Source organism: Strix uralensis, chromosome 3 (assembly GCF_047716275.1).
Source record: "Strix uralensis isolate ZFMK-TIS-50842 chromosome 3, bStrUra1, whole genome shotgun sequence".
Classification (NCBI taxonomy): Eukaryota; Metazoa; Chordata; class Aves; order Strigiformes; family Strigidae; genus Strix; species Strix uralensis.
In genome coordinates this window covers 315,684-341,712 of record NC_133974.1, presented here as the reverse complement: position 1 = coordinate 341,712, position 26,029 = coordinate 315,684, and the positions used below count along the sequence as shown (strand labels likewise).

The following is a 26,029-nucleotide window of genomic DNA, read 5'->3' as shown; positions in this document are numbered from 1 at the left end:
CCGGCACCGCCAGGGGGCGCCCTCGCACCGGGCGGGGCGGTCCCGGAAGAGCTCCCGGGGGGGGAGGGAGGGGTGGCGGTGCCATGGGCGCTTTCTTCATCCTCATCCTCCTCCTCTGGCTGCTGCCGCTGCCCGCGAGCGGCGACGGGGGCCGGGGGGGGCTCGATCCCGGGGGGTGCCTGGGGGCGCCCGGCCCCCCCCGGCCCCCCCCGCCGCCGGTGTGCGGGCTCTGCCCGGGGCCGCCGCGGAACGGCTCCCTCGTGTCCCGGTTCTGCGAGTCCCGGGCCGGCGCCGAGACCGACGGGCGCTGCTGCCGGGAGCGGGGCCCCGGGCTGGAGCGACTGCTGGGGTACGGGGGGGGTGACAGGGCGGGGGTTGGGGGACACGGGTGCTGACGTGTGTGTCACCCCCCTCCCGCTGTCCCCTCCCAGGCTGGACCTGAGCAGCTGCTCCCTGCGCAGCCTCCCCCCGGCACTGGCCCAGGCCGCGGCCGTCGTCGTCCTGTGAGTCCTCGTGTCCCCTCCTGGGGTCTGGGGGGACACACTCCCCCCCTCCACGATGGGCCCCTTTGTCCCCGTCCCCCCAGCACCCAGGGGCTGTGGCTGCCCGGGGGACACCGGCCACTCCCCATCCTGTTTGCAGGGTGGTGGTGGTGAGGGGGGAGCCCCCAGGGACTGGAAAATGGGAAATATCACCCCCATTTCTAAAAAGAGGGGGGGTCCTGGGAGCAGTCAGACCCCCCGGGAGCTCTGCGGAGGCGTGGGGATGGCCGGGAGGTGGGGGGGGATGGCCAAGGGTGAACCCCGAGCAACCCGGTGGCCTGCGACGGTGGGACCGTGCTGGGGGGTGAGGGGGGAACAACCGGTGTCACCTGCCTCAGCCTCCGTGAGGTCGGGGTCCCAGGCGATGTCCTCATCACTAACCTCATCACTAACCTCTGTCTGGCGGACGGAGCATTGGGCGGGTGAGGAACGGGCTGGGCGGCCACGTCCAAAGAGCCACCGTCGACGAACGGCGCGATGGCCAAAGGGAGATCGGTAATGGGGGGTGCCCCGCCGGGGTCGGCATGTGTGACCCTCCTGAGCTTCGACAAGGCCAAGGGCAAGGTCCTGCCTATGGGTCAGGGCAATCCCTGGTATCAACCCAGGCTGGGGGCTGAAGGGGTGGGGAGCAGCCCCAAGGAGAAGGACTTGGGGGGATCAGTGGATGGAAAACTGACTGTGAGCCGGCAATGTGCGCTGGCAGCCCAGAAAGCCACCCGTGTGCTGGGCTGCACCCAGAGCAGTGTGGGCAGCAGGGCGAGGGGGGGATTCTCCCCCTCTGCTCCGCTCTCGGGAGACCCCCCTGCAGTGCTGGGTCCAGCTCTGGGGGCACCAACAGCAGAAGGACACGGACCTGCTCGAGCGGGGCCAGAGGAGGCCACGAAGATGCTCGGGGGGGCTGGAGCACCCCCCTATGAGGACAGGCTGAGAGAGTTGGGGGGGTTCAGCTGGAGAAGAGAAGGCTCCGGGGAGACCTTAGAGCGGCCTCCCAGGACTGAAAGGGGCTACAGGAAAGGGGGGAGGGACTCTTGATCAGGGGGGAGGGATAGGACGAGGGGGAACGGTTTTAAACTGAAAGAGGGGAGATTTAGGTTAGATGTAAGGCAGAAATTCTTCCCTGTGAGGGGGGTGAGGCCCTGGCACAGGTTGCCCAGAGAAGCTGTGGCTGCCCCCTCCCTGGAAGGGTTCAAGGCCAGGTTGGACGGGGCTTTGGGCAACCTGGGCTAGTGGAAGGTGTCCCTGCCCGGGGCAGGGGGGTGGCACTGGGTTGGCTTTGAGGTCCCTTCCACCCAAACCGCTCTGTAATTCTCTGAGGTTCTTTGTCCCTTCCCTGGGGCCGGTGTCCCTGCTGGGGAGCAGCAGCCTGGCCCCAGGCAGTGATGTGGTGCAGATAGGGGCCCCCCACCCTGTTATAGGGACCCCCCACCCTGTTCCAGAGCCCTCGCCTGCCTGCACAGGGGCACCCCCAGGGCTGTGCTGGGGCCGGTGCTGGTCGGGGGTGCCCGGGACTCCCCGGTGCCTGGTGTGTGTTTGCAGGGACCTGACGGAGAACCCCCTGACGCTGCTCCCCAACGGCTCCTTCCTGGGCTTCACCCGCCTGCAGCGCCTGTGAGTACCGGTGGGATGCGGGGGGATGTGGGGGTGTTGCCACGGTGCCGGGTGCTGAGCTCTGCTCCCCAGTGCGGTGCCACTGGCGCTGGAGTGCCCGGGCGGGAGCGGCGCCTGGGACGAGGTGACGACGCTCGGGAGCAGCCGGCTCTGCCAGGGCCAGAGGAACCCCTGCAACGGCTCTGGGGAGCTGGGTAGGGAACCGGCGGGGCCCCGCGGGGCTGGCGGGCGGGGGGGCTGGCTGCAGCCTGGCCCTGTGACCCCCCCTCAATGCTCTGCTCCGCCAGCCTGGCCGTGCCCCGAGAACGCTGCCTGCGCTCCGGCTGGCCCCGGCCTCATCCAGTGCCTCTGCAACAGCCCCTTCCATGGCTACAAGTGCCTGCGCCAGGTGAGCGGGACGGGACCCCCGCCCTGAGTGGCCCCCCCCGACCGGAGCAGTGATGGGGGGGCAGCACCGGTCACTGCCGCTCCCCCACAGGGCATGTTCCCGGTGCTGCTGTTCTGCGGGATCCTGGGGGCCGTTACCCTCTCACTGTCCCTCCTCCTGTGGGGCACCCAGCGACGGAAGGCCAAGACCCCCTGAGCGGGGACGGGGGGGTCGGGGCCTCTGCCGAGGCCAGGGGTGGGGTTGGGGGGGGCTCTGGGTGCTGGGGGCTGGATGGTCGGTGGGGGGAGCTGAGGATGAATAAAGTGGCAGCGCCTGGTCCGTGTGTCTGGCCGACTCCTTCCCGGGGGAATGGGGGACTCCGCGGGGGTGGGGGCGCCCCCTTTCCCCCCCACAAACCCCGCCGGGCTGGGGAAGAGCCCCCGTCGCTGCTCCGAGCCCCGGGAACGACCCCGCGCTGGGCGGGCGGAGCGGGGACGGGAGGGGCGGGGCCTATTGGGATCTTGAGGGGGCGTGTCCATGCAAATGAGGTACCGCGAGGCACGACGGGAGCGGCCCCCGCCACCACAGAACGGCGGTCCCGGGCGGGGCGGGCGCTGCGTGGGGCCGTGCGGGGCAGAGGCGGGTCGGGGGTGTCGGGTGGGGGCGGGTGGGGTGCGGGCGTTCGGTGTCGGGGGTGTGCGTGTGTTGTGTGTGTGTGTGTCGGGGTGTGGGGGCGCGTGTGGCGGTGTGGGTCATACTTACCTGGCAGGGGAGACACCATGATCAGGCAGGTGGTTTTCCCAGGGCGAGGCTCATCCCCTGCACTCCGGGTGTGCTGACCCCTGCGATTTCCCCAAATGCGGGAAACTCGACTGCATAATTTGTGGTAGTGGGGGACTGCGTTCGCGCTCTCCCCTGGTCTTCCGGTTCCAAAGACAGAGCTCGCTCGCTCAGTGGTGGATCACACGCTCCTCATGTGCTGCTTTTCCCCATTCTGCCTGGTCGCTTTGTGCGACCGTTCCCAACTCCACCAGATCCCTCAGCGCTGGGTCAGCCCGACTCTTCAACCCCTCCAGGGATGGGGACTCCCCCCCTGCCCTGGGCAGCCCATTCCAACGCCCAACAACCCCTTCTGCAAAGAAATCCTTCCTAAGAGCCAGTCTGACCCTGCCCTGGCGCAGCTTGAGGCCATTCCCTCTTGTCCTGGTGCTGGTTCCTTGGCTCAAGAGACTCATCCCCCCTCTCTGCACCCTCCTTTCAGGGAGTTGTAGAGGGCCATGAGGTCTCCCCTCAGCCTCCTCTTCTCCAGACTAAACCCCCCAGTTCCCTCAGCCGCTCCCCATCAGACCTGTGCTCCAGACCCTGCACCAGCTCCGTTGCCCTTCTCTGGACACGCTCGAGTCATTCAATGGCCTTTTTGGAGTGAGGAGCCCAAAACTGAACCCACTCATTGAGGGGCGGCCTCCCCAGTGCCGAGCCCAGGGGTCAGATCCCTTCCCTGTCCCTGCTGGCCACGCTAGTGCTGATACAGGCCAGGATGCCACTGGCCTTCTGGGCCACCTGGGCACACTGCTGGCTCATTATCAATCCCCCCCAGGTCCCTCTCTGACTGGCAGCTCTCCAGCCACTCCTCCCCAAGCCTGTAGCGCTGCTGGGGGTGGTTGTGGCCGAAGTGCAGCACCTGGCATTTGGCCTTAGTGAAACTCCCCCCGTTGGGCTCAGCCCATCGCTCCAGCCTGTCCAGGTCTCTCTGCAGAGCCCCCCTACCCTCGAGCAGATCAACACTCCCACCCAGCTGGGTGTCATCTGCAAACTGACTGAGGGTGCACTCGATCCCCTCATCTAGATCATCAATAAAGATGTTAAACAGGACTGGCCCCAACACCGAGCCCTGGGGGACACCACTCGTGACCGGCTGCCAGCCAGATTTCACTCCGTTCCCCACCGCTCTTTGGGCCCGGCCATCGGCCAGTTTTTTACCCAGCGAAGCGTGTGCCCGTCCAAGCCGCGAGCAGCCAGTTTCGCCAGGAGAATGCTGTGGGAAACGGTGTCAAAGGCCTTACTGAAGTCAAGGTAAACACCACCCACAGCCTTTCCCTCACCCAATGAGCAGGTCACCCTGTCGTAGGAGGAGATCAGGTTTGTCAGGCAGGACCTGCCTTTCCTAAACCCGCTGGCTGGGCCTGATCCTCTGGTTGTCCTGCACGTGCTGTGTGATGGTACTCTGGATGAGCTGCTCCATCAGCTTCCCAGGCACCGACGTCAAGCTGACAGGCCTGTAATTTCCCGGATCATCCTTCCGACCCTTCTTATAGATGGGCGTCACATTGGCCAGTTTCCAATCTGTCAGGACCTCCCCGCTCAGCCAGGACTGCTGGGAAATGATGGAGAGCGGCTTGGCGAGCACCCAGCCAGCTCCTTCAGCACCCTCGGGTGTATCCCCTCCAGTTCCACAGACTTGTGTGTGTCTATGGGATGCAGCAGGTCGCTGACTGTCTCCTGGATTGCGGGGGGGTCGTTCTCCCAGTCTCTGTCCTCTGGCGGAGGGGGCTGGATTCCCTCAGTACAACTGGTCTTGTTATTAAAGACTGAGGCAAAGAAGGCATTAAGCACCTCAGCCTTCTCCTCATCACTTGTTGCCATGTTTCCTCCTGCATCTGGCAGGGGATGGAGGCTCTCCCTGGTCTTTCTTTGCTACTGACATACTTATAGAAACATTTCTTGTTGTCCTTGATTGCTGAAGCCAGGGTAATTTCCAGCTGGGCTTTAGACCTCCTGATTTCTGCCCTGCAGAGCCTCGCAGCCTCTTTGTAATCACTGTGAGTGGCTAGTCCCTTCTTCCAAAGGCTGTAAACTCTCCTTTTCTCCCTGAGTTGCAGCCAAAGCTCCCTGTTCAGCCAGGGTGGTCTTCTCTGTCGCCGGCTTCTCTTACAGCACCTGGGCACCGCCTGCTCCTGAGCCATTAACACTTCCTTCTTAAAGAGCGCCCAGCCTTCCTGCACCCCTGTACCCTTCAGGACCGTCTCCCAAGGGATCCTGTCAAGCAGGTGCCTAAAGAAGACAAAGTCAGCCCTGTGGAAGTCCAGGATGTCAGTTCTGCTTAGCCCTCTCCCGGCCTCTCTAAGAATAGAGAACTCTATTATTTCATGATCGCTGTGCCCCAGCCGTCCTCTGACCGCCACATCCTCCACCAGCCCTTCTCTGCTCACAAAGAGGAGGTCCAGCAGGGCACCTTCTCTGGTCGGTTCACTCACCAGCTGCATCAGGAAGTTATCTGCCACACATTCCAGGAATCTCCGGGACTGGTCCCGCTCTGCTGTGTTGTATTTCCAGCAGATGTCTGGGAAGTTGAAGTCTCCCACAAGAACAAGGGCAAGCGATCGTGAGATTTCTCCTAAGTGCCTATAGAATATTTCATGCCCCTCTCTGTCCTGGGTAGGTGGCCTATAGCAGACTCCTACTACCACATCTGCCCTGTTGGCCTTCCCTCTGATTCTAACGCAAAGACACTCCACCCTGTCTTCACTACACTTGTGCTCAAGGCAATCCTGTCAGTCCCTAACATACAGCGCCACCCCACCGCCTCTCCTTCCTTGCCTGTCCCTCCTAAAGAGCTTGTAGCCCTCAACTGCCGCACTCCAGTCATGGCAGACATCCCACCATGTTTCTGTAATAGCCACCACATCATAATTTTCCCGTTTCATCACGGCTTCAAGCTCCTCCTGTTTGTCACCCCTGCTGCGTGCGTTGGTATACACGCACTTCAGATGGGCTGGTGTTTCGCCCCCTTCCCCCTTCAGATCTAGTTTAAAGCTGTCACTGAGCCCAGCTCACTCCTGCCCCAAGATCCTCTTCCCCCTCTGGGACAGGTGCATCCCATCCGATGCCAAAAGGTCTGGTGCCCTGTACACCAACCCAGGATTGAAAGATCCAAAGCCCTGTCGGTAACACCAGTCTTGGAGCCACAAGTTCATCTGCTGAGTTCTCCGGTATTCTTCCTCATCCATCCCCCAACTGAAGGGATGCAGGAGAACACAATTTGTGCCCCCGACCCCTTAATCGCTTTCCCCAAGGATCTGAAATCTCTCTTCATTGCTTTAGGCCTTCTCCTGGTAATGTCGTCACTACCTACCTGGAAAACCAGGAGAGGGAGTAGTCCTTGGGTCTCAGTAGAGCGGGGAGTTTTGCCGTGAGGTCCTTGATGCGGCCCCGGGGAGGCAGCGACTTCCCCGTGAAGCGGGTCCGGTCTGTGTGTGGGGCCCTCGACACCCCTCAGAATGGAGTCACCCGCTACAATGACTCTCCTGGGGTTGTTTTTAGAACTGGTTTTAATACCTGCTCCAGAACGACCCTGCCTTGGTGGACCTTGGTCTTCCTCCTTGTTTGTCTCACTCTCTTCCTCCTTCTCTTCTTCACTCAGAAGCTCCAGGGCCCCGACTCTATTCTGAAGGGGCACCACGGAGGGTGAGGGAGGTCGGGAGAGGATTTTCCTGCCTCCCTGAGTGGGGACCTGTTTCCAGCCTCCCCCATCCCTTAGGTCCCCTCCTTCTGCCTGGGGGCAAGAGGATGAGGGATCGCCTGCCTCGTTTGGAGCCTCCATTTGCTCCCGTTGCTTCAGGGTGTCACTGTCCCAGTCAATGTCCCTTTCACACTCCCGAATTCTTCTGCATCTCTCGACCTCTTTGAGTTCCGCCGCCAGGCTGAGCAGCTCATCCCGTCTCCCCGCACGCGCAAACACCGAACCCCCCGGGCCCCGCAGCGACAAACCCCCCTCGGGGGGGGGGCGCCGGGGCCCGCGGGCTCCACCCGGTAACCGAGGGGTGGCGGGTGCCGGCCCCGTCCCGGTGCCCCTCGGGGAGCGCCCGCGGCTCCGCACCCAGCTCTGCCGCCGCCCCGGGACGGGCCCGACCGAGGGACGGGCTGTGGGGAGAGACCGGCAGCCCCCGACGACCTCAACTGCGAGCACTCAAACCTCGCTTAGACTCTGTCTTTGGAACCGGAAGACCAGGGGAGAGCGCGAACGCAGTCCCCCACTACCACAAATTATGCAGTCGAGTTTCCCGCATTTGGGGAAATCGCAGGGGTCAGCACACCCGGAGTGCAGGGGATGAGCCTCGCCCTGGGAAAACCACCTGCCTGATCATGGTGTCTCCCCTGCCAGGTAAGTATGACCCACACCGCCACACGCGCCCCCACACCCCGACACACACACACACAACACACGCACACCCCCGACACCGAACGCCCGCACCCCACCCGCCCCCACCCGACACCCCCGACCCGCCTCTGCCCCGCGCGGCCCCACGCAGCGCCCGCCCCGCCCGGGACCGCCGTTCTGTGGTGGCGGGGGCCGCTCCCGTCGTGCCTCGCGGTACCTCATTTGCATGGACACGCCCCCTACGGCAAGGCCCCCAATACGCCCCGCCCCGGCGCCGGGCGGTGGCGGAGCGATCCGCGTGGCCCCGCCCCCTCAGCAGCGTCGCAGCGCTCCGCTCCCTCCGCCGCCGCTCGCGGCTCTGGCTCCTCCCGCCGCCGCCGCCGGTCGTCGCGCGCTGTCCGTTCGTTCCTGACCGCGGCGGGTCCGGGCCGAGGGTTCAACTCCTCTGCCCTTAGTTCTGCCGCAGGGGGACCCCTCCCCACACCCTGCCCCCGGTTCCGCCCGCGCCTGCAGAAGGAGGAAGCTCTCGGAAGGCTCTTGATTACGATTTTGTTAATTAGTGATGAGTAGACGCGGTCTGACGGGTTTAACTGATAGAACAGAGTCGCTCCCAGGACACCCCTGACCGGCCGGCGCCAGCACTGCCCGACCCCCCGGCAGCCCTGGCCGCGGCGGGGTGACAGCCCCGTCCCGCTGAGTCAGCAGAAACCAATCCCGGCATCGGGGGGGCTCAACCCAAAGAATTTCCGAACGAGACCAAACCGCGCTGCAGGAGAGTTTCGCTTCTGTTTGTTCCCCAGCGGCTCCTCGGCTCTTTCCCCGCGGCCTCTGTCCAGACACAACCAAACGCCCCCGGTGTCCCCCGAAGTCCTCCCCGGGCCCTGGGGCGGACGGAGCCGCGGGGACCTCGGACGCGGGGCCCAGAGATGCCGTCGGGGGGGATCTCGCCGGCCGAGGAAGGGGGCGCCCGGACGTCCCGGCCACGCGCGGAGAGCTCGGCTCGAAGCGCCGTGAGGAAGAGCGCGTCCTTCCCCCGGAGCGCCCAGACCCCCCCCTCTGCTTCCCCTGCGCCGGGGCTGGGCCGGGGCGTCCCCGGAACTCCCGAGCCCGAGCGCCCCCTCTCCAGGAGATCGGACGGACGGGTGTGCTTCGGGGGTGCGGCACCTGACGGCCCCTGCTCGTTCTGGGGAGCCCTTACGGCGGGAAGCCCCGGGCGGCGCCAGCGCTGCGGGTACCGACCACCCGCCTCCCGGTCAAACTTCCCCGCGGAGCCGGTTCCTCCGTTCCGGGTTCGCTCTCGCCGAGCCCCGGGAGCGGCTCCGCCGCCCTTTCTGCCGGTGGCACCGAGAACCTCAGCCGGGGGCATTTCGCGTCCCCTCGCGTCCATCCCCGGGCACGGCGGGGGCCGGGAGGGCACCTTCCCGCCGGGGCCGGGCGCTCGTCCCCGGGACTCCCCGTCCCCGGGACTCCCCGTCCCCGGGGGCAGCGGCGGGAGCGCCCGTCCCCGCGGGGGGGGCTGGGGGTGCGGCCGTGGCAGGCTCCCGGCCGCGGCGAGCCCAGCCCGGTGCCGGCGGAGCCGGGTGGCCGCGGGCCGGGGCGGGTGTGGGTCGGCGCAGCCGCTGCGGGCGGGGCCGTCGGTGCCAGCGGGGCCGGTCACGGCCGGGGCGGGGCGGGCGGGAGCGGAGGCCCCGCCCCCTCAGGGCTGACCGCGGCCCCGCCCCTCGCCCCGCCCCTCGCGCCGTGAAGGGCAGGGCCTATTGGGATCTTGCCGTGGAGGGCGTGTCCGTGCAAATGAGGTACCGCGAGGCACGACGGGAGCGGCCCCCGCCACCACAGAACGGCGGTCCCGGGCGGGGCGGGCGCTGCGTGGGGCCGCGCGGGGCAGAGGCGGGTCGGGGGTGTCGGGTGGGGGCGGGTGGGGTGCGGGCGTTCGGTGTCGGGGGTGTGCGTGTGTTGTGTGTGTGTGTGTCGGGGTGTGGGGGCGCGTGTGGCGGTGTGGGTCATACTTACCTGGCAGGGGAGACACCATGATCAGGCAGGTGGTTTTCCCAGGGCGAGGCTCATCCCCTGCACTCCGGGTGTGCTGACCCCTGCGATTTCCCCAAATGCGGGAAACTCGACTGCATAATTTGTGGTAGTGGGGGACTGCGTTCGCGCTCTCCCCTGTTTGTGAAGTTATAAAGGTAGAGCTTAAGATAAAAGAGCTTTCGGTGTTTTCCTGATCCACACCGAGTCACGGCTCCGTTTTTGTCCCCCATCATCTCGCTGGTCCCGGTCCCGCGTCTCTTCCCGCCGCAGGGTCCCGCGGATCCTCCCCCCTCCCGCCGCCCCTCCCTCACTTGGGGCCGCGCACGCTCAGCGCCTCCCATGCCCGCGGCTCCCACGCGCGCTCCCGTCTGTGCCGGGGGAGGCTCTTCCCCTCCCCGCAGCGCCCCGGTAATGACGTTCCCGACGTGACGCCATTCCCCCGCGCCTTCCGGTTCCGGTTCCGTGCTGGCGGCGCGGCCCGCAACGGGGCTGTGGCGGGAGCCCGCGGGGACCCGCCCGGATGGCGTCCAGCTCCCCCCGCGGGCCGCGCTGCCGGGAGCGGAGTCGCCGGGGCCGCTCGGGACGGGGATCGGCGCCTGCCGGGCGCAGCCGCAGCCGCAGCCGGGCGCGAGAGGGCGAGCCCCGGGCGCTCCGTACGTACCGGGGGCGGGCGGTGCCCGGGGGCCGCTCCCCGGGGCGCGGCGCTGCAGGGGCCGGCGCGGAGCGGGGCCGGGGTCGCTGCGTGCGCGCCCGTCACTGCCCCGAGCGTCCGGCTTTGCCCCGGCCCGGCAGCGTGTGTGAGGGGTCATCCGTGTCCGTGTGTCTTGTCCGTGTGTCTGACCCTGTGTCTGTATGTCCGGTCCTGTGTCCGTGTGTCTGACCCTGTGTCTGTATGTCCGGTCCTGTGTCCGTGTGTCTGACCCTGTGTCTGTATGTCCCGCCCTGTGTCCGTGTGTCTGACCCTGTGTCTGTATGTCCGGTCCTGTGTCCGTGTGTCTGACCCTGTGTCTGTATGTCCCGCCCTGTGTCCGTGTGTCTGACCCTGTGTCTGTATGTCCCGTCCTGTGTCCGTGTGTCTGACCCTGTGTCTGTATGTCCCGCCCTGTGTCCGTGTGTCTGACCCTGTGTCTGTATGTCCCGCCCTGTGTCCGTGTGTCTGACCCTGTGTCTGTATGTCCCGCCCTGTGTCCGTGTGTCTGACCCTGTGTCTGTATGTCCCGCCCTGTGTCCGTGTGTCTGACCCTGTGTCTGTATGTCCCGCCCCGTGTCCAGCCCCGTATCTGCGTGTCCCACCCCGTGTCCGTGTGTCCAGCCCCATGTCTGTATGTCCAAGCCTGTGTCCATGTGTCCATCCATGTGTCCAGCCCCGTGTCCATGTGTCTGTGTGTCTGATCCTGTGTCTCTGTGTCCGTGTGTCCATCTGTGTGTCCCTCCCTGTGTCCATCCATGTATCTGCCCCTGTGTCCGTGTGTCCAGCCCTATGTCTGTATGTCTCACCCTGTGTCCAGCCCCATGCCCATGTGTCTGTCTGTGTGTCTGACCCCATGTCCATGTGTCCAACCCTATGTCCGTTTGTCTGACCCTGTGTCTGTGTGTCCGGCCCTGTGTCTCTGTGTCTGCGTGTCCACCCCTGGTGTCCATATGTCTGACTCTGCCTCTGTCCGTGGGTCCCACCCTGTGTCTGTATGTCCGGCCCCATGTCTGTGTGTCCCTCCCGTGGGGCAGGGAGCTGCGGCGGTGCCGGTGGCCGGGCGGTGGCGGGTGGCGGGGCCCAGCCCTGGCAGCAGAGCCCCCCCCGCCCCTCCCCGCTAACACCCGCTGTCACCCTGGGCCAGGGCAGCTGTCGCCGCTCGGAGATCTGGACGCGTTGGCCCCCTCTGAGGAGGGAGTCGAAGCTGCCAAATCCCAGAAAAAACCTGTCCAGAACCAAAAACCCAAGAGCAGCTGCAGTGACCAGCACGGCGCAGCCCCTGCGGAGGCGGCGGGGCGCGGGGAGCCCTCGAGGACCTCGGAGAACGGGCCTGTGCCGCCGCCGAAGGCGCCCGGGAAGCGCGGACGCAAGGCCAAGACGGAGATGCTGCTGCTGAAGCTCTCTCAGGACCTGGAGTGCCCGGCCCCGGAGCCCCTCTGCGTGCAGAAGATGCTGGGGGGCAGCGAGGCGCCCGAAGGCCTGGAGCCCCCCCCCGGCGGGCGCCCCAAGAGACGGGCGGCCAAAGTGTAAGTTGGGGCGGCGGAATGGGGGGTGCGGGCACCGGGAGCGGCTGCTCGAGGCCTCGCCTGGGCTCGGGGCCTTCCTGGAGGGCTCTGCTCCTGTCGGCAGGACAGGCTGGTTCCCCACGGATCCAGGAGCGGGGGCGGGGTGCTCAGCGGTGGGGAGGAGGTTTCCTTAATTCCTGACTAAGCCTGGGGGGGTGGGGGTGGGGAGCAGGACAAGCTGTGTGAGCCACGCAGCACTTAAAGGGGTGTCCTAGGGGGAACCCAAGTGCTCGGGGGCCTCTGAAGGCAGCTCAGGCAGCGCCTCCGCTCTCCGGGTGCCTGCGGGAGCCCTGGGTTTGCAGGGGCAGAGCTGGGGGGGCTGCAGTGCCCCCGTCCCCTGGCAGGTGCGGGAACTCCCTGTGCCGAGGGCACCTGCGGGGAGATCTCCGTGTTCCCGTGTTCTGGCCGGCAAAGGGCCGCGCGCTGCTCTGCCTGCTCCCGGAGGCTGGTGGGGAGGCTGGCGGGGCTTCAGAGGGGCTCTGCCGCAGCCTGGCGGTGCGGGGAGGGAGCAAATTGCTCGCCCAGAGCGTGGGCCAGAGGGGTTGTGTCCTCCTGGCCCCTCCGCTCATGGCCGGGTGATGCCTTTGGTGTCCCAGGGCTTTGCTGTACCTCCAGGAGCTGGCGGAGGAGCTGACGTCCGTGTACCAGCCGCCGGCTCCTGCCGAGGGGGCTCAGGAGCCGGAGCCAGAGCTTGAGCGTATCCAGAAGAAGCGTCGGAGCCAGAGGAGGAAGGAGGAGGAAATGGACAGCGATGACCCCGCGCGAGACGCCGACTTCGTGCCCTCGAAGGAGGTGTTGCTGCAGGCAGAGGAGGAGGAGGAGGGGAGTGACGCGCCGCTCAGCGAGGTGTCGGAACCGGAGCTGGAGACGCTCCGAGGTCACGGTGGGAAGGCGTCGTCTGCAGGGGTAAGGGAGGGTCTGCCTTGCCCTCTTCTTACCTTTGGCCCAGCACGAACCACACGAAGTGTCTGAGCTCTGACACGGCGTCCCCACCCCGGCTGTGTGGGGCAGGACTCGGGGATGGCTCTTGGGGCTTAACTGCAGCCAGAGGCAGCTCCGAGCGAGGGCAGGTGGGGATGGGGCGAAGCATATGCCTGAGGGGGGGTCTGGGGCTCTTAAAGCTGATGGGAGGTAAAAGGGGGGTCCTGGGGGCTGTTCCTGTAGCTCATGGAAGTCCCCAGAATGGGACTTTGTGTCTTTAACCCAGCACGACACCGTCTCAGTGACGCCGTTTTGGTGCTGGGGGGGAGCCCTGTGCTTGCGGGCTGCATCGGCGCTGTTTGGGACGGGCGGGGGCTCGTGGACACGTTCGGGCAGGCGGAGGCAGCGGGGCCGGGGGCCCTTGGGCCAGGCCCTGCCCTGAGTCTGCTCTTGTGCCCAGAGAGCCAAGCCCCAGTGCCGAGGCCTCGCTCCCAACGGCTTCCACAACTCCATCATGGCCCCCGTGGAGAAGTGCTCCGGCCTCACCTGCAGCCTGTGAGTGGCGGCCTGGGGGCTCGGGGCAAAGTGGGGAATGTCAGCAGCGTTTTGCTCGGGAATGGGGCAGCGGAGCAGGGCTGGGCCCAGCGGGGGTAGGGGAGGGCAGGGGCTGAGAGCTCTTGGCACGGGGCTGCCTGTGCTGCAGGTGGGATATGGGGGGGCCATCGCTGACGTCTGGTGCCTCCCCGCAGGCGAGAGCAGAAGTTTTCACAGTGGGAGTTTCCCGACTGGATCCCTTTGGCGCACAAGTGGACGTGTCTCTCCGACAGGTACCGCCGGCGCGGCGCGGGGAGGGGGGTTGCTGGGAAGGACGCGCGGCACAGGCGCTGCCTGTGCTCGGGGACGCGCGATGGGGAGACTGGGTGGCCCCAGGCATCGGGGCCCGGTGGGTGCTGTGCTCCCCCATCACCCTGTCAGGATCAGACCCCGGCAGAAAGGTCGGGGCTTTCTCGTCCTGGGCTTTGGGGGTCTCATGGGTTTGGCCGTGGGGTCTTAGTACCCCAGCTGGTGGCAGGGCTCGCTGGGCTGGGGTGGGTGCTGGGGCACGGTGCTGTGCCAGGGGTGGAGAGATGTCCTCTCCCCTTCTTCTGCCTCCCCAGCGAAGCTGCCCCGTACCTGCCGGCGGAGAAGTCGTCTCCTCTCTTCTCCATCCAGCGCGAAGGCATCGAGGACGATGGTGTCTTGTACAGGGTAAACAGGTCCGTGAGGGTCGCGGCTGCGTGCCTGGCACAGGCAGTGATGCCGGGGCTGCTGTCCCGGCGGGTCTGAGGGGGTCCTGGAGGGTCCTGGGGCCCCCCGGTGGCAGTGCTGCCCTGGCTCCCTGCCCTCACCCGCCTCCCCACCGGCAGGTTCAGCTCCCTGCAGCCCCACGAGGAGCGCCTGGACGTCTCCTTCTTCGTTGGTGGCCCCGTTTGGGCCATGGAGTGGTGCCCATCCCCGGAGGGCTCGGCGGCCTCTCAGTACGTGGCCGTCTACTGCCACGGCAGCATGGAGGAGACACACAGCGTGGCTGGGCTCCACGGCGGCCCCGCACTCCTGCAGCTCTGGGGCCTGGGCGCGCTGCAGCCGGCGCAGGGGTGAGTGGCCGGGCTTGGGGAACGGCCCCCCCCACCCCACCCCATGGCGGGGATGGGACAGGACCCATCCCTCTCGTCCCTCCGCAGCTGAGCGGGTGGTGAGGTTTGTCCTCTCCCAGAGCCACCAGCCACGGCCTGAACCCTGCGGGGGCTGCGCTGGTGGCCAGCTTCACTCCTGGGGTGCACTGGAGCCGCCGGGCACCAGCTCCCGTGTTCCTCACGGCTGAACCCCCGCCCGCAGCTGTGCCGACAAAGCCAGGCTGGCTTACGCCGTCGCTGCCGACCACGGCTGCGTCTGGGACATGAAATTCTGCCCCAGCGGTGCCTGGGAGCCGCCTGCCGCTGCCAGGAAGGTGGGTGTGCTGCCGGAGGGGCTGCCCGCAGCGTCCCCCTGGCGTTCCTAGGCCCGTGTCCTTGCTCAAGGCTTGCCCCCTCCGTGGGGCTGAGCCATGTGTCGTTCCGCAGCACCCGCAGATGAGCCGGCTGGGGCTGCTGGCCGTGGCCTTCTCGGACGGCAAAGTGGTGCTGTACTCCCTCCCACACCCTGGCGCCCTGCAGTGCTCCAAGAGTACCCAGGTAAAAGGTAGGAAGAGCCGCGCCGCCGGGCAGGGGCCTCCTGGCCCTCATCCCACTGCGCCGGGGTGGGCCCCGGGGCCAGGGAACAGCTGTGGGACCGTGCTCAGGCCAGCGAGCCCCAGCCCCGGGGGCTGCGTGTCGTGGGGCTGCGAGCCCCAGTGCTGCTGCCGGCCCTGGAGCAGCCCGGCGGGGGCAGTGAGGCTTTTTGTGTCGGAGAGCATCAAAGCTGCTGACCTGGGGGGGCAGGTTGTGTCTGGGGGAGACGGCACAGCCCAGCCGGGGCCTGGCTCCTGCCTGGAGTGGGGTGTGCTGGGAGGGGGCTCTGGGCACGCGGCTGTGGCAGGAGGGGGCTGCAGGGCGAGGTGTAGCTGCGGTAGCGTGTTCCCCAGCCTTTTTCCCCTCCCTGCGTGCTGCTGGGAGCGCGTCCTCTTGTTGCTTATTCCAGCCCGTTTGTCGTAGTGGGGACAGGGGGCTCGGAGCGCTCGGCTGCCTCGGGCTAATGGTGCTCGTAATGTCCCCGTCTGCCGGCAGCCGGGCGAGATTGATGAGCCGTGCCTGCCGATCGCCATCGCTCAGCCGTGGCCGACAGCCCGCCCGTCCCCGCCTGACAATGGCAAATGGGTTCCCCGCGGCTGCCGACCCCCCGTCACCGCGCCGTGGGGGTTTTGTTTTTTTTTTCCCGCCCCCTCTCGCAGCGCCGGCTCCGGGTGGTTTGCGCCGGCTGCCGCAGCCCCCACGTGAGGAGCTTGCGGCAGGCGCGGATCCTTCCCCAGCCTGCAAAGCTCCTGCGGGCCGGCCGGGCCCCGGCACGTAGCGTCGGCGGGGCTGCGGCTGCACGTCCTGTCCCTGCGCCTCGCGGCCGGTTTGCAGCCGCGGGATCGGTGCCAGGCTGCAGCGCGCGGCGCTGTGCCGGTTCTCCCCAGGGCTCCCGGTACCCGCACCCGGTGTGTCTGGCTGCCCCCGGCGCCGTGCCCCGGCTGTCACTGAGGAGCCCACGGGGTGCGGACGTGCTCGTCTGGTGCTCGCTGTGCCTGAGGACAGCCCCGCGCTGGGGGGCGGGGGGCCCTTCTGACTTGGGGGGGCCCTTCTGACTCAGGAGGTGTGAGACGGGGGCCCCGCAGCACACGTGTGTCGCTGGTGGGGGAGATTCTCTGGTGGACAAAGCTGGTGCGCGGGGGGTCCTGCGGGCACTCGTCCTCAGCCGTTTGGGCGTGCGGGTCTGTGCAGCGGCTGCTCTTTGCCTGCCGGAGCAGTCTGTCCCACACGGCCACTCCTCTCTGCTCCAGCCCCTGCGCGTCACCGGGTCCCCGTGAGTTCAGTGAAGACGTCTCCCGTCAAGGCAGGCAGCTGGCCGTGGCGGGGTGGAGATCGCCGGGGTGGTGGTGGGGGAACGTCAGCCCTGCCCCGTCCCTGCCTGCGGCACTTTTTGGGGTGCCGCTCCCTCCGGCGCAGGCAGGTCTGGCTGCCAGAGGTCCCGCCACTGCCTGCTCTTGGATTTGCAGCTTCGTGTGCTTCGCATCCTGCGCCCGGCTGCACTCGCCCGCTGTGTGCCGGCTGCGCTGGGGACGCCGGTCTGGATGGGTGGCAGGACAGGGGCTGGCAGCCGCAGGGAGCAGCGAGCCAGGCTCCGGGCTGCTGAGCCACAGGGAGCTTCTAGGAGAGCTGGTGCCTGTCCTGACCCTCCTCTGCTCTCTCCTAGATGGGTCCTTCCACAAGCACCTTATCTGCAAGGTCAGTGCCCTGGGCTGCTGCGGTCCCACCGCGGGGCTCCTGGCCGGGGCGGGTGGGCGAGCTGGGCCGGGAGGCGATGGACTTGGGGTGGCCCTTGGGGTGTCAGAGCAGAGCCCGGCTCCTGCGCCTGGGCCTCCCCGGCTCCTGGGACGTGGGCGGCACTGACACTGTTCTTCGGCCTCCAGGCACAGAGCGTTGCCACGCTCCAGGTGGGCTCTATCCAGGCGGGGAACGCGTCCGAGTGCGGCCAGTGCTTCAGCCTCTCCTGGATGCCGTCCAAGCCCCATCATCACCTCGCGGCTGGTTTTTATGACGGTCAGTCCTGCTCCTGTGCCTGGGCCAGGGAACGGGGAGCCTGCGCGTGGGGTATGGGGGCAGCGGCGGGGTGAGCAGCAGTGAGCGGTGAGCACCGCGGGACCCTCTCTGCCCATGCCTGGACAGGGGCAAGGCTTATTGTGGGCAGGCCAGAGGCACCCTCACATATCTGCCGGCTCCAGGACGTGGCTCTGGCTTAATCCACGTCTGGGTGGCGTTTTGTGTCCGGCCTCAGGCGATCCACAGCTCCATGCCGCGCTGCCGGGACCCGCTGTCCCCTCGCCATTCTCTCCTGCGCCCGCCCTGGCTCAGCCGCTGCGTCTCACAGCTCCTGCAGCCCCCGCCCGCCCCCAGCCCCGCGCCGCCCCAGGCCCCCCACTGCAGCGGGTCGGGGGCAGCCCCTCACGATCACGGGTCGCATCCCGCAGGCACCGTGGCCGTCTGGAACCTGCTCACCAAGTCCCTGCTGCAGTGCGTGCGCCAGCCCGACGGCTCCCTCAAGCTTTACCCTTTCCAGTGCTTTTTAGCCCACGACCACGCGGTCCGGAGCATCGAGTGGTGCAAGGCCGACAGGTGAGGGCGGGGGAGCCGGCAGCGGTGCGGGCGCTGCCTGCGGGAGCGGCCTTGCTCCTGCAGACGAGGCTCTGCGGCTGCGATGGGCTTCAGGGGGTTCGGAGGGCACTTGACCCTCAGAAGCACCGAAAAGGTCGGGTTGGGCTTTCTGGGGCTGCGAGCCCAGGGCCCGGCTCTGCGCTGGGGTCTCAGTGCTGCCTTTCTCCCGGTTCTCAGCAACTTCCTGGTCACGGCAGGGAGTGACCGTAAGATCAAGTTCTGGGACCTGCGGCGGCTCTATGAGCCCATCAACAGCATCAAGCGGTTCCTCAGCACGGAGGTGGCCTGGCTGCTGCCCTACAACGGGGTCACCGTGGCCCAGGACAACTGTTACGCCTCGTGAGTGCTGGGGACCGTTGCGGCGCCCACCCTGCGCCGGAGGGAGCAGCCCTGCTGGGGGGCTCTGCTCCTCCCCCCCCCCCCGCCTCCCCACGGCTGCGCAGCGCTGGCGTGTCCCCGCCCCGCCATCCTGGGGCGCAGGCAGGGTTGGGTGGGCAGCAGGGCTCCTGCCTGGCCCCAGGCTGATGCAAGGAGGGGTCTGGGGTCTCGGTGGGGGGTGGCAGCGCAGAGCCCCGTCCCCATCCCTTCCCTTTCCGTTGCAGTTACGGTCTCTGCGGGATCCACTACATCGACGCGGGGTACTTGGGCTTCAAGGCTTATTTTGTGGCCCCTCGCAAGGGCACCGTGTGGGTAAGAGGCTGGGGGGGGGCAGTTCTTTCCCCAGGGGCCACAGCAGAGGGGTGGGTGCCTGCCCGAAACCCAGCTGGGTGCCGCTGCTGAGGGGTGGGGGGTGTGAGGGCCTGGCTTTCGGGGTCACCCTCTGCCCCGCGGACGAGGGACGGGGGTGGTGTCCCCACTTGCATCCAGCCCGTCCCTCCCGGGGGGCAGCAGGTGGTGCCACAGGGGGTTGGCGGGGGTGTCGGGGAGCCCCGGGGAACCCGCACCCCAGAGCTCTCTGTCCCTGCAGAGCATCTCAGGCTCGGACTGGCTGAACACGGTGGCGGCGGGAGACATCACCGGCGAGCTGGTGGCCGCGGTGCTGCCCGACCTGGCCGTCAACCCCCTCAACGTCAAACGCTCCTCGGACCGACGATTCGTAAGAGGCCGTCGCTCTGCGACATGCCGGGGACAAGGCAGGGTGGGGGGGTCCTGTTCCTGGGGCGATGGAGGAACATCCTGAGCCGGCCCCAGGGCCTCTGCGGCCCCGCACACGCGTGTGTCGTGTCCTTCCCGCCTGGGGCCTTCAGGGTTGGGCTCACGCTGGGGGCCCTGTTTGCAGCATCTCCCTCCCCTGTGCCGCGGAGCAGGACACGGCTCCTGGAGCCCCCAGCCCCAGGGAGGACCCGTGGCCCCCCCACCCTGCCCTGAGCCCCATCTCGCCCACAGCCCGTCTACAAAGCCGACCTGCTGCCCTGCAGCCCTGAGGGGCCGGAGGGCGGCGAGCAGGCGATGCTGAGGACCAGGCTCTACAGCGAGATGGTCACCAAGAGCTACATCCGATTCTGGGACACGGACCTGGTAGGAGAAGGCACAGGGGTAAACTCGGGGTCCTGGGGGGGGTCCTGCCCGTGAGTGGGACCCCCAGGGGCTGGGCAGCGGTTGCTACAGGGCCAGGAGTGGCCACTCAGGCTTTGGGGCAGCCCCTCAGCCCCAGTGGAGCCTGGGCTGGCTGCCCTGAGAGTGCGGGGTTGGGCTGCCCACCCTGGGTGGGGGTCTCCGGGTCACGGGGGGGGATGGCTGGGGGTGCCAGCCCTGGGCAGGAGCCTGCGGGGGGGTCACAGCCCACCTGGGCTGTGTTTGGCGTGGGGCAAACCCGAGGGCCCCCTGGAGAGGGGAAGCGAGTCCGTGGGTCCATGGGAGAGGCACCAGGGGGGTCTGCCCATGCCCGCCGCCCTGCTCAGACCCTCCCCAGCTCCCACCTTGACCGTGGGTCCCCCATGTCCCCTGTGTCCCACGGCCCATCGCGCCCCCACTGCTTCGCAGCGCAGCTTCAGGAACTTCCCCAGCCGTGAGCCGATGCGCAGGATGCACGCGCAGGAGGCGAAGGCCGAGCTCAGCCTCGACCGCCTGCAGCTGGAAGCCCTGCACAAGGTGAGGGGGGGGCCCGGGCGGGCTGTGCCGCCTCCCGGGGTCCCGGTGACCCCCTTTTTTTCCCCCCCCGCAGGTGCGTTTCAGCCCCAACCTGGACTCGCAGGGCTGGCTGGTGTCGGGCGGGCAGGCGGGCATCGTGCGGGCGCACTGCCTGGCAGGACTGGCCTCTGGCCCGAGCCGCCGGCTGCTCCCCGAGCGCCGTGCCCGCTTCCGCTGCCTCTACGGGGCCCAGCCCAGCAGCCCCGGCCCCCCCGGCCCCCCCGAGCTGCCGGCGGAGTAGCAGCACGGCGCGTCCCTTGTGCCGCTGCCACATGCGTGTGCCCCGGGTGGGAGCTCGGGCTGAGGGGGGGCTGTGCTGCCCGGGGCGGGGCCTATGTGCCCCTTCTCTGGGTGCTCCTCACCCTCTGGCCCCCCTCAGGGGTGGGGGTGGCTGCTCCTGGCCATCACCTGGGACACTCAGGACGCTCGTCCTCGTGCTCTGGGCCCAGGTGGATCCTTTTGCGCTGTTTGGTCTGAGCTGGGGCGGGGGGATGGGGGGGTGCAGCAGGACCGTCGTGTGTCCCGGGGTTGAGCTGTGGGGCTCTTGGGGCCTGATGCCGGGGACGCACCCGCGGGCCCCCCACTTGTGCGGGGCTGTGCTTGCTCCCGCGCCCCATTGCTGGCTGCCCCCCGCTTCCCCACCGTGTGTGGGTGCAGGGAGGGGGCTGGGGGGGAGGCAGGCCCGTCCCGCGGGGGGGTCGGCAGCTCCGGAGTCGCTCACATTGAGCCCGTGTTCAGCTCTGCAGTAAACGTGGCTGGTTTGTAATGGCTGGTTGTGGTGATGGCGGGGGGGCTGTCCCCCCTCCTTTGTGTCCCCCCTCCCTCATGTACCCCCCGGGTGTCCCCCCCCCCAGCCCCCTGCGCCGTGCTGCTGCTCTCCAGTGAGTTTATTGGCGGCTGCAGGCTCTGCCACGGCCCGCTGGACTCCTTGCACAGAGATGGACAGACGGACACTCCACAGGCACGACGGACACAGGCTCACGAGGGTGGGGATGTAGGGGGGCAGGGAGGAGGCCGGGGCTGGGCACCCTGCTCTGGCCCCTGGCCCCGGGGGGTGCAGCAGCAGCAGCTCCCCGGTGTGTGTCCCCCCCCCCCCATCGGGAGCAGCAAGGCCACGGGCGCGGGGGGACCGTCCCTGCGGCCGAGGTGGGTCTGGGCTCTGCCACTGTCCCCTGGGGACGTCCCCTCCCTCCTCCCCTCTCCTGCAGGGGACAACAGGGATCGGGGGGGCCATAGGGAGGGGCAGGATTCTCCCCCCCCACCTCCTTTGGGGCTGCGGCAGGGGGTGAGGAGTCCTGGGGGGGGTCCCTGGGCTCTGTGTGTGTGTGACCCCCCAGCCCAGGACACCGTCCCACCCCGGAGCCCCGCAGCGGGGACAGGAGCCCAAGCGCTGCCCCCCCCCCCCTTCCCCCCCCAAGCTCCGGGGGCGGGTCCCGGTGGCGGCGGGAAGGTGTCAGGTGGGGGGGTCCTGGCAGTGGGGGCAGGCCGCCATCTCCTCCCGGTACCGCTCCACCTGCACCGTGCAGGAGGCGAAGCTGAAGTTGCGCTGCAACTGGGCCGTGACTTCCCGCAGCACGGTCTCGGCGTCGGCGTTGGCCTCTGCGGACCCCGGGGCAGCGGCTCAGCCCCACCCAGAGCGCGGGCAGTCGCCGGGGGGGGACCCCCGGTTGTACCCCCCCCCGCCCCCGCCAAAGCAGGCGCTTACCCACAGCCACGTGTACCGACACGGCGTGGTGGCTCGGCGTCAGCGCCCAGAGGTGCAGGTCATGGGCGCCCTTCACCCCGCGGACCCCCAGCAGCGCCCCCTTCACCGCGCCGAACTCGAGGCCCCGGGGTGCCCCTGCGAGCGATGCCTGGTCATGGGGAGCAGGGGGCATCCCCGGGGGGGACAGGCTGGGGGGGCTCAGGGGGGCAAGGGAAGGGTTGGGGGGCGGTGCCCCAGTGGGGAGCAGAGGGGGCAAGGGGTGGGTGCTGCAGCCCCAAGGAGCTCCCACGCCCCACAGTCCTGCTGCGCTGTCAGCCCCCCATGCCCCACAGTCCCCCTGCACCCCAAAATCCGCCTGCACCCCACAATCCCTCCACACCCCACCAGCCCCCTGCACAACACAATCCCCCCGTGCCTGTGGTCCCACCCCTTCCCCGCCCGCGGCTCACCTTCCATGAGGACTCTGAAGACATCCCTGAGGATGGTGAAGGTGGAGCCGAGGACGAAGACGGAGAAGAAGAGGGTGCTGATGGGGTCTGCGATCTTGCACTGGGGCTGCAGAGAGAGGGGTCTGGGTGAGGCTGGGGGGCAGAGCCAGGTGTGGGGGCCCCAGGGCCCCTCGGCCCCCTGCATGGGGCAGCAGACGGGGGGGTCCAGCCCTGGCACCTTGAAGTAGATGATGGTGGCAGCCACGAGGACGCCGACGCTCTGCAGCAGGTCACCCACCACGTGGACGAAGGCCGCGCGGACGCTGGTGCTGCCGGGCAGGGGGGCATGGCTGGGCAGGCGGCCCCCGGCGCTCTCCAGCTGCTCGTAGCCCCCTGCGCCGTGGCTGTGGCCGACGGGGGACTGGTGCAGGATGTAGGCCATGCTGGGGGGAGCAGGGCTGGCTCAGCACCGCGCGTGGGGCAGGGGCTCACTGGCCCTGCCTGCACCCCGCACACAGGCAGCGGTGCCCGGGCGTCACAGGGGCATGGACAGGCACACCCGGGAGGGTGGAGAGCTGGGGGGCAGAGTCCCCCCCGCAGGGCAGGGCTGGAGACACAGCACGGATGGGACATGTGGGGGGCCAGGCCTGGGGCATGTGTCATGGCTGAGACTGGGCAGGGGGACAGGGCGGAGGGGGGTGCTGCTCAGGGGGGCCAGATGTGGGGCCGGGGAGCAGACGTACGTGAGCTGGGAGCGTGTGGGGGACAGGGAATTGGGGGAGGCAGCGCTTGGGGACACGATGCACAGGGACAGAAGGCGACGTGGGGGCCACAGCTGGGGGTCTTGGGGTACCAGGGTCTTATGTGGGGCAGGGGTGTGGGGGGAGGCTGGGGCTCAGGCTGGGGGTGCGCAGGGGGACGCGGGTGCCCAGGGTCCTGCGGGACATACACCAGGTTGACGCCGACGGCGCTGGCGGAGGTAGCCAGCATGGCTCGCGCCTCAATCTCATAGTCGTTGCTGACGATGCGGGCGGCCGCCAGGTAGACAAGGGCCCCAGTGACGACCCAGATGGAGAGGACAGACGCCAGCGCACCCAGCGTCTCTGCGGGACAGGCGCCGTCAGCGGCCACCCCCGGCTGCTCCCCGTGGAGCCCCGTGCCCCCCCGGCTCACCCGAGCGGTGCCAGCCGAAGCTCATGGTCTGGGTGGGCGGGCGGGTGGAGACCCAGAGGGAGAAGAGGCTGACGGCCATGCTGCCCACGTCGGTCAGGAGGTGAGCCGCATCCGTCATGATGGCCAGGCTGTGCGCCAGGTACCCGCCTGTGGGCGCAGAGCGGAGCTGGCACCCCACGCCCCGGCCCCCCCGGCCCCCCGGCCCCCCGGCCCCCGCCCGCCGTTACCTATCACCTCCCCGACCATGAAGACGCAGCAGACGGTGCAGGCGACGCTCAGCTGCCGCCGGGCCTGGAGCCTCCCCGGGCCAGGACCGGGGGCGAGGGGGCTGCAGTGGCAGCAAGGAGCCGGAGGGGCCGGGGGGGCCAGGGCGTCCTGGGAGCCTGTGAACAGACTGGGGGCGGGGGGGTCACTGCTTGGCCGCACCGGCTCCCGGTGCCCCTGCCCAGCACCCCCGAGGCTGTCGGTAGCCGCAGTCCATCCCAGAGCACCGGGTGCACGGCATCGTCGCCCCCCGGCCCGTGCGACACCGGGGGGGTGCCCGGGCCGGTCGCGGGGCGCCGTGTGTGCCCCCCCGGCCCCGCCGCTGCCGGTAATGAAGCCGTCGGCTGCGCCCCTGCCCCGGACGGCGGGAGGCGGCGCGGGGGTCCCGGTAGGGCCGGGGTGATGGTCGGGGAACGACCCGACCCCGGTGCCGGTGCTGCGTGGCCAGAGCCGCCCGCATCATCCCGGCGGAGCCGAGGGGAGCCCGGGCCGGGGCGGGGACCGGCGGGTCTGGGGCCGGTGCCTGCGGCGGAGGGGCCGGTGCCGGTGGGACCGAGCTGTCGTGTCTGGGGCCGGGCCGCTGGACGGGGTGGCGGTGCGGGGACGTGAGGCGGGGGAAGCAGGAGGGGCGGAGGCGGGCGGGGGGCACCGGTGCGGGCGGGAGAGATGGACAGCGTGTCGGTGCGGGGAGGTGACGGATGGACGGGGCCGGTGCCGGGGGGAGGGGGACACGTTTGGGCGCCGGTACCAGGCGAACGGCGACCCAAGGCGGGAGCGGGGCTGGCGCACGGGTCGGGGGGTGCTGGTTCCACTTGAATGGGGGTGCCGGTATCGGAGGGGGGACGGGTGCCCGGTGCACGCGCGGTCGGTCAGGGCCGGGTCGGGTTCTGCGGAGGTGCCGGTGTCCGTGCCAGGCGGATGAAGGCGCGGGGGCTGAGGGGGGGGGTATGGACGTACCGGGGGGGTGCCGGTGTCGGGGTTTGGATGGCGTGAGAGCTGGGCAGTGCTGGACGTGCTTGCGGGTCCCGGGGGGAGGGAGCTGTCGGTGTCGGGGGGAGCCGGGGGAATCGGGGGTGATGGAGATACCGGGGGCGATGCGGGTGCCGGCGCGTGCGGGGGATCGGGGGCTGCAGACGCCGGCGGTGATGGAGGTGGCGGTGCCGGGGGGAGCCGGGGGCACTGGGAGGTGGTGCTAGCGGGGGGCGGGCCGGGGGTGGCCGAGCCGGGGCGATGGGGTGATGGAGGGAGGTGTCGGTGTGATGAGGTGCCGGTGATGGGGTGATGGAGGTGCCGGGGCGATGAAGGTGATGGGGTCCCGAGGTGATGACGGGGTGCCGGGGCACTGGGCGTGCTGGGGGTGCTGGGGTGGTGGGGTGCCGGGATTGCCGGTGATGGAGGTGCCGGGGCGGTGGGGTGCCGGGGAGCCGGCGGTACCTCTTGAGGCGCAGGCTGCCGTCGGCGCGGCCGCCCCGCGGGTTGACCAGGCGGGCGCTCTCGGTGCCGGTCGGGGGCTCCATGCCGGGGGCGAGCAGCACCGCGGGCACCCGCCGCCGGGACCGCCACGGCCCCGCCCCCTGCCTCGGCCCCGCCCCCGCCGCCTGGCCCCGCCCCCTCCCGGGGCCGGCCCCGCGAGGGGGTTCGGGAGGTGTCGGCACCCCCGGGGTCCCCGGGGTCCCACTCGGCCGTGCCGCCGCTCCGGGCACCGGAGGGGGCGGCGGGGGGAGCCCAGCCCGCGGCCCCACGGAGAGACCGGGCAAAGGCAGCGGGGGGGGGGCGTGGGGGGGTGACCCCGGGGGTCCAGCCAGGGCGGCCGGAGCAGGGAAGGCAGCGGAGCCCGGTCAGTGCCGGGGGGACTGGTTAACCTGTACGGCGGGGGTGATGGGGAGGGCTGCGCGGGTGTGGGGGAGCTGCTTGGTCTGTTTGTGTAGGGGGGACTGCTTTCATATGGGGCGGCTGTTCGGGTCGAGGGGGTCAGTGTCACCTCTGTCCCTGGGAGGGGGATGAGACAACTGACCCCGGGAACCACTTCCAGGCGGGTGAAGGCCGAGGGGCTCCCCGGGAGGAGTCGGGGTGGCTTCAGCGGGGGGGTCGTGCCCGACCGACCCAGTCACCGTCTGCGGTGGAGCCACGGGGCTGGCAGGCGGGGGGAGCACCGTGACAGCGTCTACCCGGGCTCCGGCAAGGCCTCGAATGCGAGCCTGTCCCCGGGCCACTGTGGGCTCCAGCGGGGCTGGCGGCTCCGTGTCCCCTGGATCCTCCTGGCGAGGCAGTGGCAGCGTGGGCTGGGGGAGCGGACGGGCAGCTGCCCGGAAAACCCCCTGCGTGGGCAGGCCCGGAGCGTGAGGGGCGGTGGCGCAAAGGGCAGTTGGAAACCAGTAACGACCAGTGTACCCCAGGGGCCGGGACTGGGTCCAGTCCCGTGTGACATCCCCGGTGATGACCCAGAGCACGGGACAGGGGGTTCCCTCGGTGGGTTCGTGGGTGACACCGAGCTGGGGGGGGGCAGCTCTACAGCAGAGGGTCGTGCTGCTGCTCCGCGGCGTGGGGGGGTCTGGACAGGCTGGAGAAAGGGGCTGGCGGG

The 26,029-nt window shown here is 69.0% G+C and overlaps 3 protein-coding genes and 3 non-coding genes across 10 annotated transcripts; 4 read left to right on the top strand and 2 right to left on the bottom strand.

The window, feature by feature from the left end:
* Nucleotides 1-60: 60 nt before the first annotated feature.
* On the top strand, nt 61-2,854 carry ATRAID (all-trans retinoic acid induced differentiation factor). 2 transcript variants are annotated; one of them, XM_074861156.1, is made up of 6 exons: nt 61-349; nt 432-503; nt 2,079-2,150; nt 2,223-2,344; nt 2,438-2,538; nt 2,629-2,854. In XM_074861156.1, exons 1-6 carry the CDS (start codon nt 84-86, stop codon nt 2,731-2,733), a joined length of 738 nt encoding a protein of 245 aa, XP_074717257.1. In that variant the 5' UTR covers nt 61-83; the 3' UTR covers nt 2,734-2,854. The 2 variants fall into 2 exon arrangements, with proteins under 2 accessions (XP_074717257.1, XP_074717256.1); XM_074861155.1 differs by lacking the exons at nt 61-349; nt 432-503 and adding an exon at nt 516-1,037.
* A 417-nt stretch (nt 2,855-3,271) lies between these two features.
* LOC141941944 (U1 spliceosomal RNA) lies at nt 3,272-3,435 on the top strand. The gene has a single exon (XR_012628481.1). It is a non-coding gene; the product is annotated as a U1 spliceosomal RNA (small nuclear RNA).
* Nucleotides 3,436-7,522: 4,087 nt separating this feature from the next.
* On the bottom strand, nt 7,523-7,686 carry LOC141941943 (U1 spliceosomal RNA). Its single transcript, XR_012628480.1, has one exon. It is a non-coding gene; the product is annotated as a U1 spliceosomal RNA (small nuclear RNA).
* A 1,991-nt stretch (nt 7,687-9,677) lies between these two features.
* Nucleotides 9,678-9,841, top strand: LOC141941967 (U1 spliceosomal RNA). The gene has a single exon (XR_012628503.1). It is a non-coding gene; the product is annotated as a U1 spliceosomal RNA (small nuclear RNA).
* Nucleotides 9,842-10,150: 309 nt separating this feature from the next.
* On the top strand, nt 10,151-20,644 carry GTF3C2 (general transcription factor IIIC subunit 2). Of its 4 annotated transcripts, none has more exons than XR_012627971.1 (18): nt 10,151-10,356; nt 11,539-11,920; nt 12,556-12,865; nt 13,341-13,435; nt 13,630-13,707; nt 14,038-14,136; nt 14,287-14,514; nt 14,756-14,867; nt 14,980-15,097; nt 16,790-16,821; nt 17,007-17,136; nt 17,565-17,709; nt 17,926-18,087; nt 18,351-18,438; nt 18,716-18,844; nt 19,135-19,266; nt 19,737-19,839; nt 19,913-20,129. XR_012627971.1 is itself a non-coding variant. In XM_074861145.1 (18 exons), exons 1-18 carry the CDS (start codon nt 10,224-10,226, stop codon nt 20,117-20,119), a joined length of 2,688 nt encoding a protein of 895 aa, XP_074717246.1. In that variant the 5' UTR covers nt 10,151-10,223; the 3' UTR covers nt 20,120-20,644. The 4 variants fall into 4 exon arrangements, 3 of the variants coding, with proteins under 3 accessions (XP_074717246.1, XP_074717247.1, XP_074717248.1); XM_074861145.1 differs by having other exon boundaries at nt 19,732-19,839; nt 19,913-20,644; XM_074861146.1 differs by lacking the exon at nt 13,341-13,435 and having other exon boundaries at nt 14,980-15,090; nt 19,732-19,839; nt 19,913-20,644.
* Nucleotides 20,645-21,331: 687 nt separating this feature from the next.
* On the bottom strand, nt 21,332-24,979 carry SLC30A3 (solute carrier family 30 member 3). The gene is made up of 8 exons (XM_074864641.1): nt 24,883-24,979; nt 23,412-23,578; nt 23,185-23,331; nt 22,961-23,114; nt 22,250-22,454; nt 22,033-22,138; nt 21,584-21,718; nt 21,332-21,477 (listed from the first exon to the last, which is right to left on the bottom strand). Exons 1-8 carry the CDS (start codon nt 24,963-24,965, stop codon nt 21,332-21,334), a joined length of 1,143 nt encoding a protein of 380 aa, XP_074720742.1. The 5' UTR covers nt 24,966-24,979.
* Nucleotides 24,980-26,029: the final 1,050 nt, after the last annotated feature.

Coding starts and splice junctions, on each gene's coding strand:
- SLC30A3 (XM_074864641.1), bottom strand. CDS start 24,965: ATGGAGCCCCCGACCGGCACCGAGAGCGCCCGCCTGGTCAACCCGCGG. Junction 23,115..23,184: donor CTTCGGCTGGCACCGCTCGG/GTGAGCCGGGGG, acceptor CCTGTCCCGCAG/AGACGCTGGGTGCGCTGGCG. Junction 22,139..22,249: donor CCACCATCATCTACTTCAAG/GTGCCAGGGCTG, acceptor CTCTCTCTGCAG/CCCCAGTGCAAGATCGCAGA.
- ATRAID (XM_074861155.1), top strand. CDS start 559: ATGGGCCCCTTTGTCCCCGTCCCCCCAGCACCCAGGGGCTGTGGCTGC. Junction 2,151..2,222: donor TTCACCCGCCTGCAGCGCCT/GTGAGTACCGGT, acceptor TCTGCTCCCCAG/TGCGGTGCCACTGGCGCTGG. Junction 2,539..2,628: donor GCTACAAGTGCCTGCGCCAG/GTGAGCGGGACG, acceptor GCTCCCCCACAG/GGCATGTTCCCGGTGCTGCT.
- GTF3C2 (XM_074861145.1), top strand. CDS start 10,224: ATGGCGTCCAGCTCCCCCCGCGGGCCGCGCTGCCGGGAGCGGAGTCGC. Junction 11,921..12,555: donor AAGAGACGGGCGGCCAAAGT/GTAAGTTGGGGC, acceptor TTGGTGTCCCAG/GGCTTTGCTGTACCTCCAGG. Junction 17,710..17,925: donor GAGTGGTGCAAGGCCGACAG/GTGAGGGCGGGG, acceptor CCCGGTTCTCAG/CAACTTCCTGGTCACGGCAG.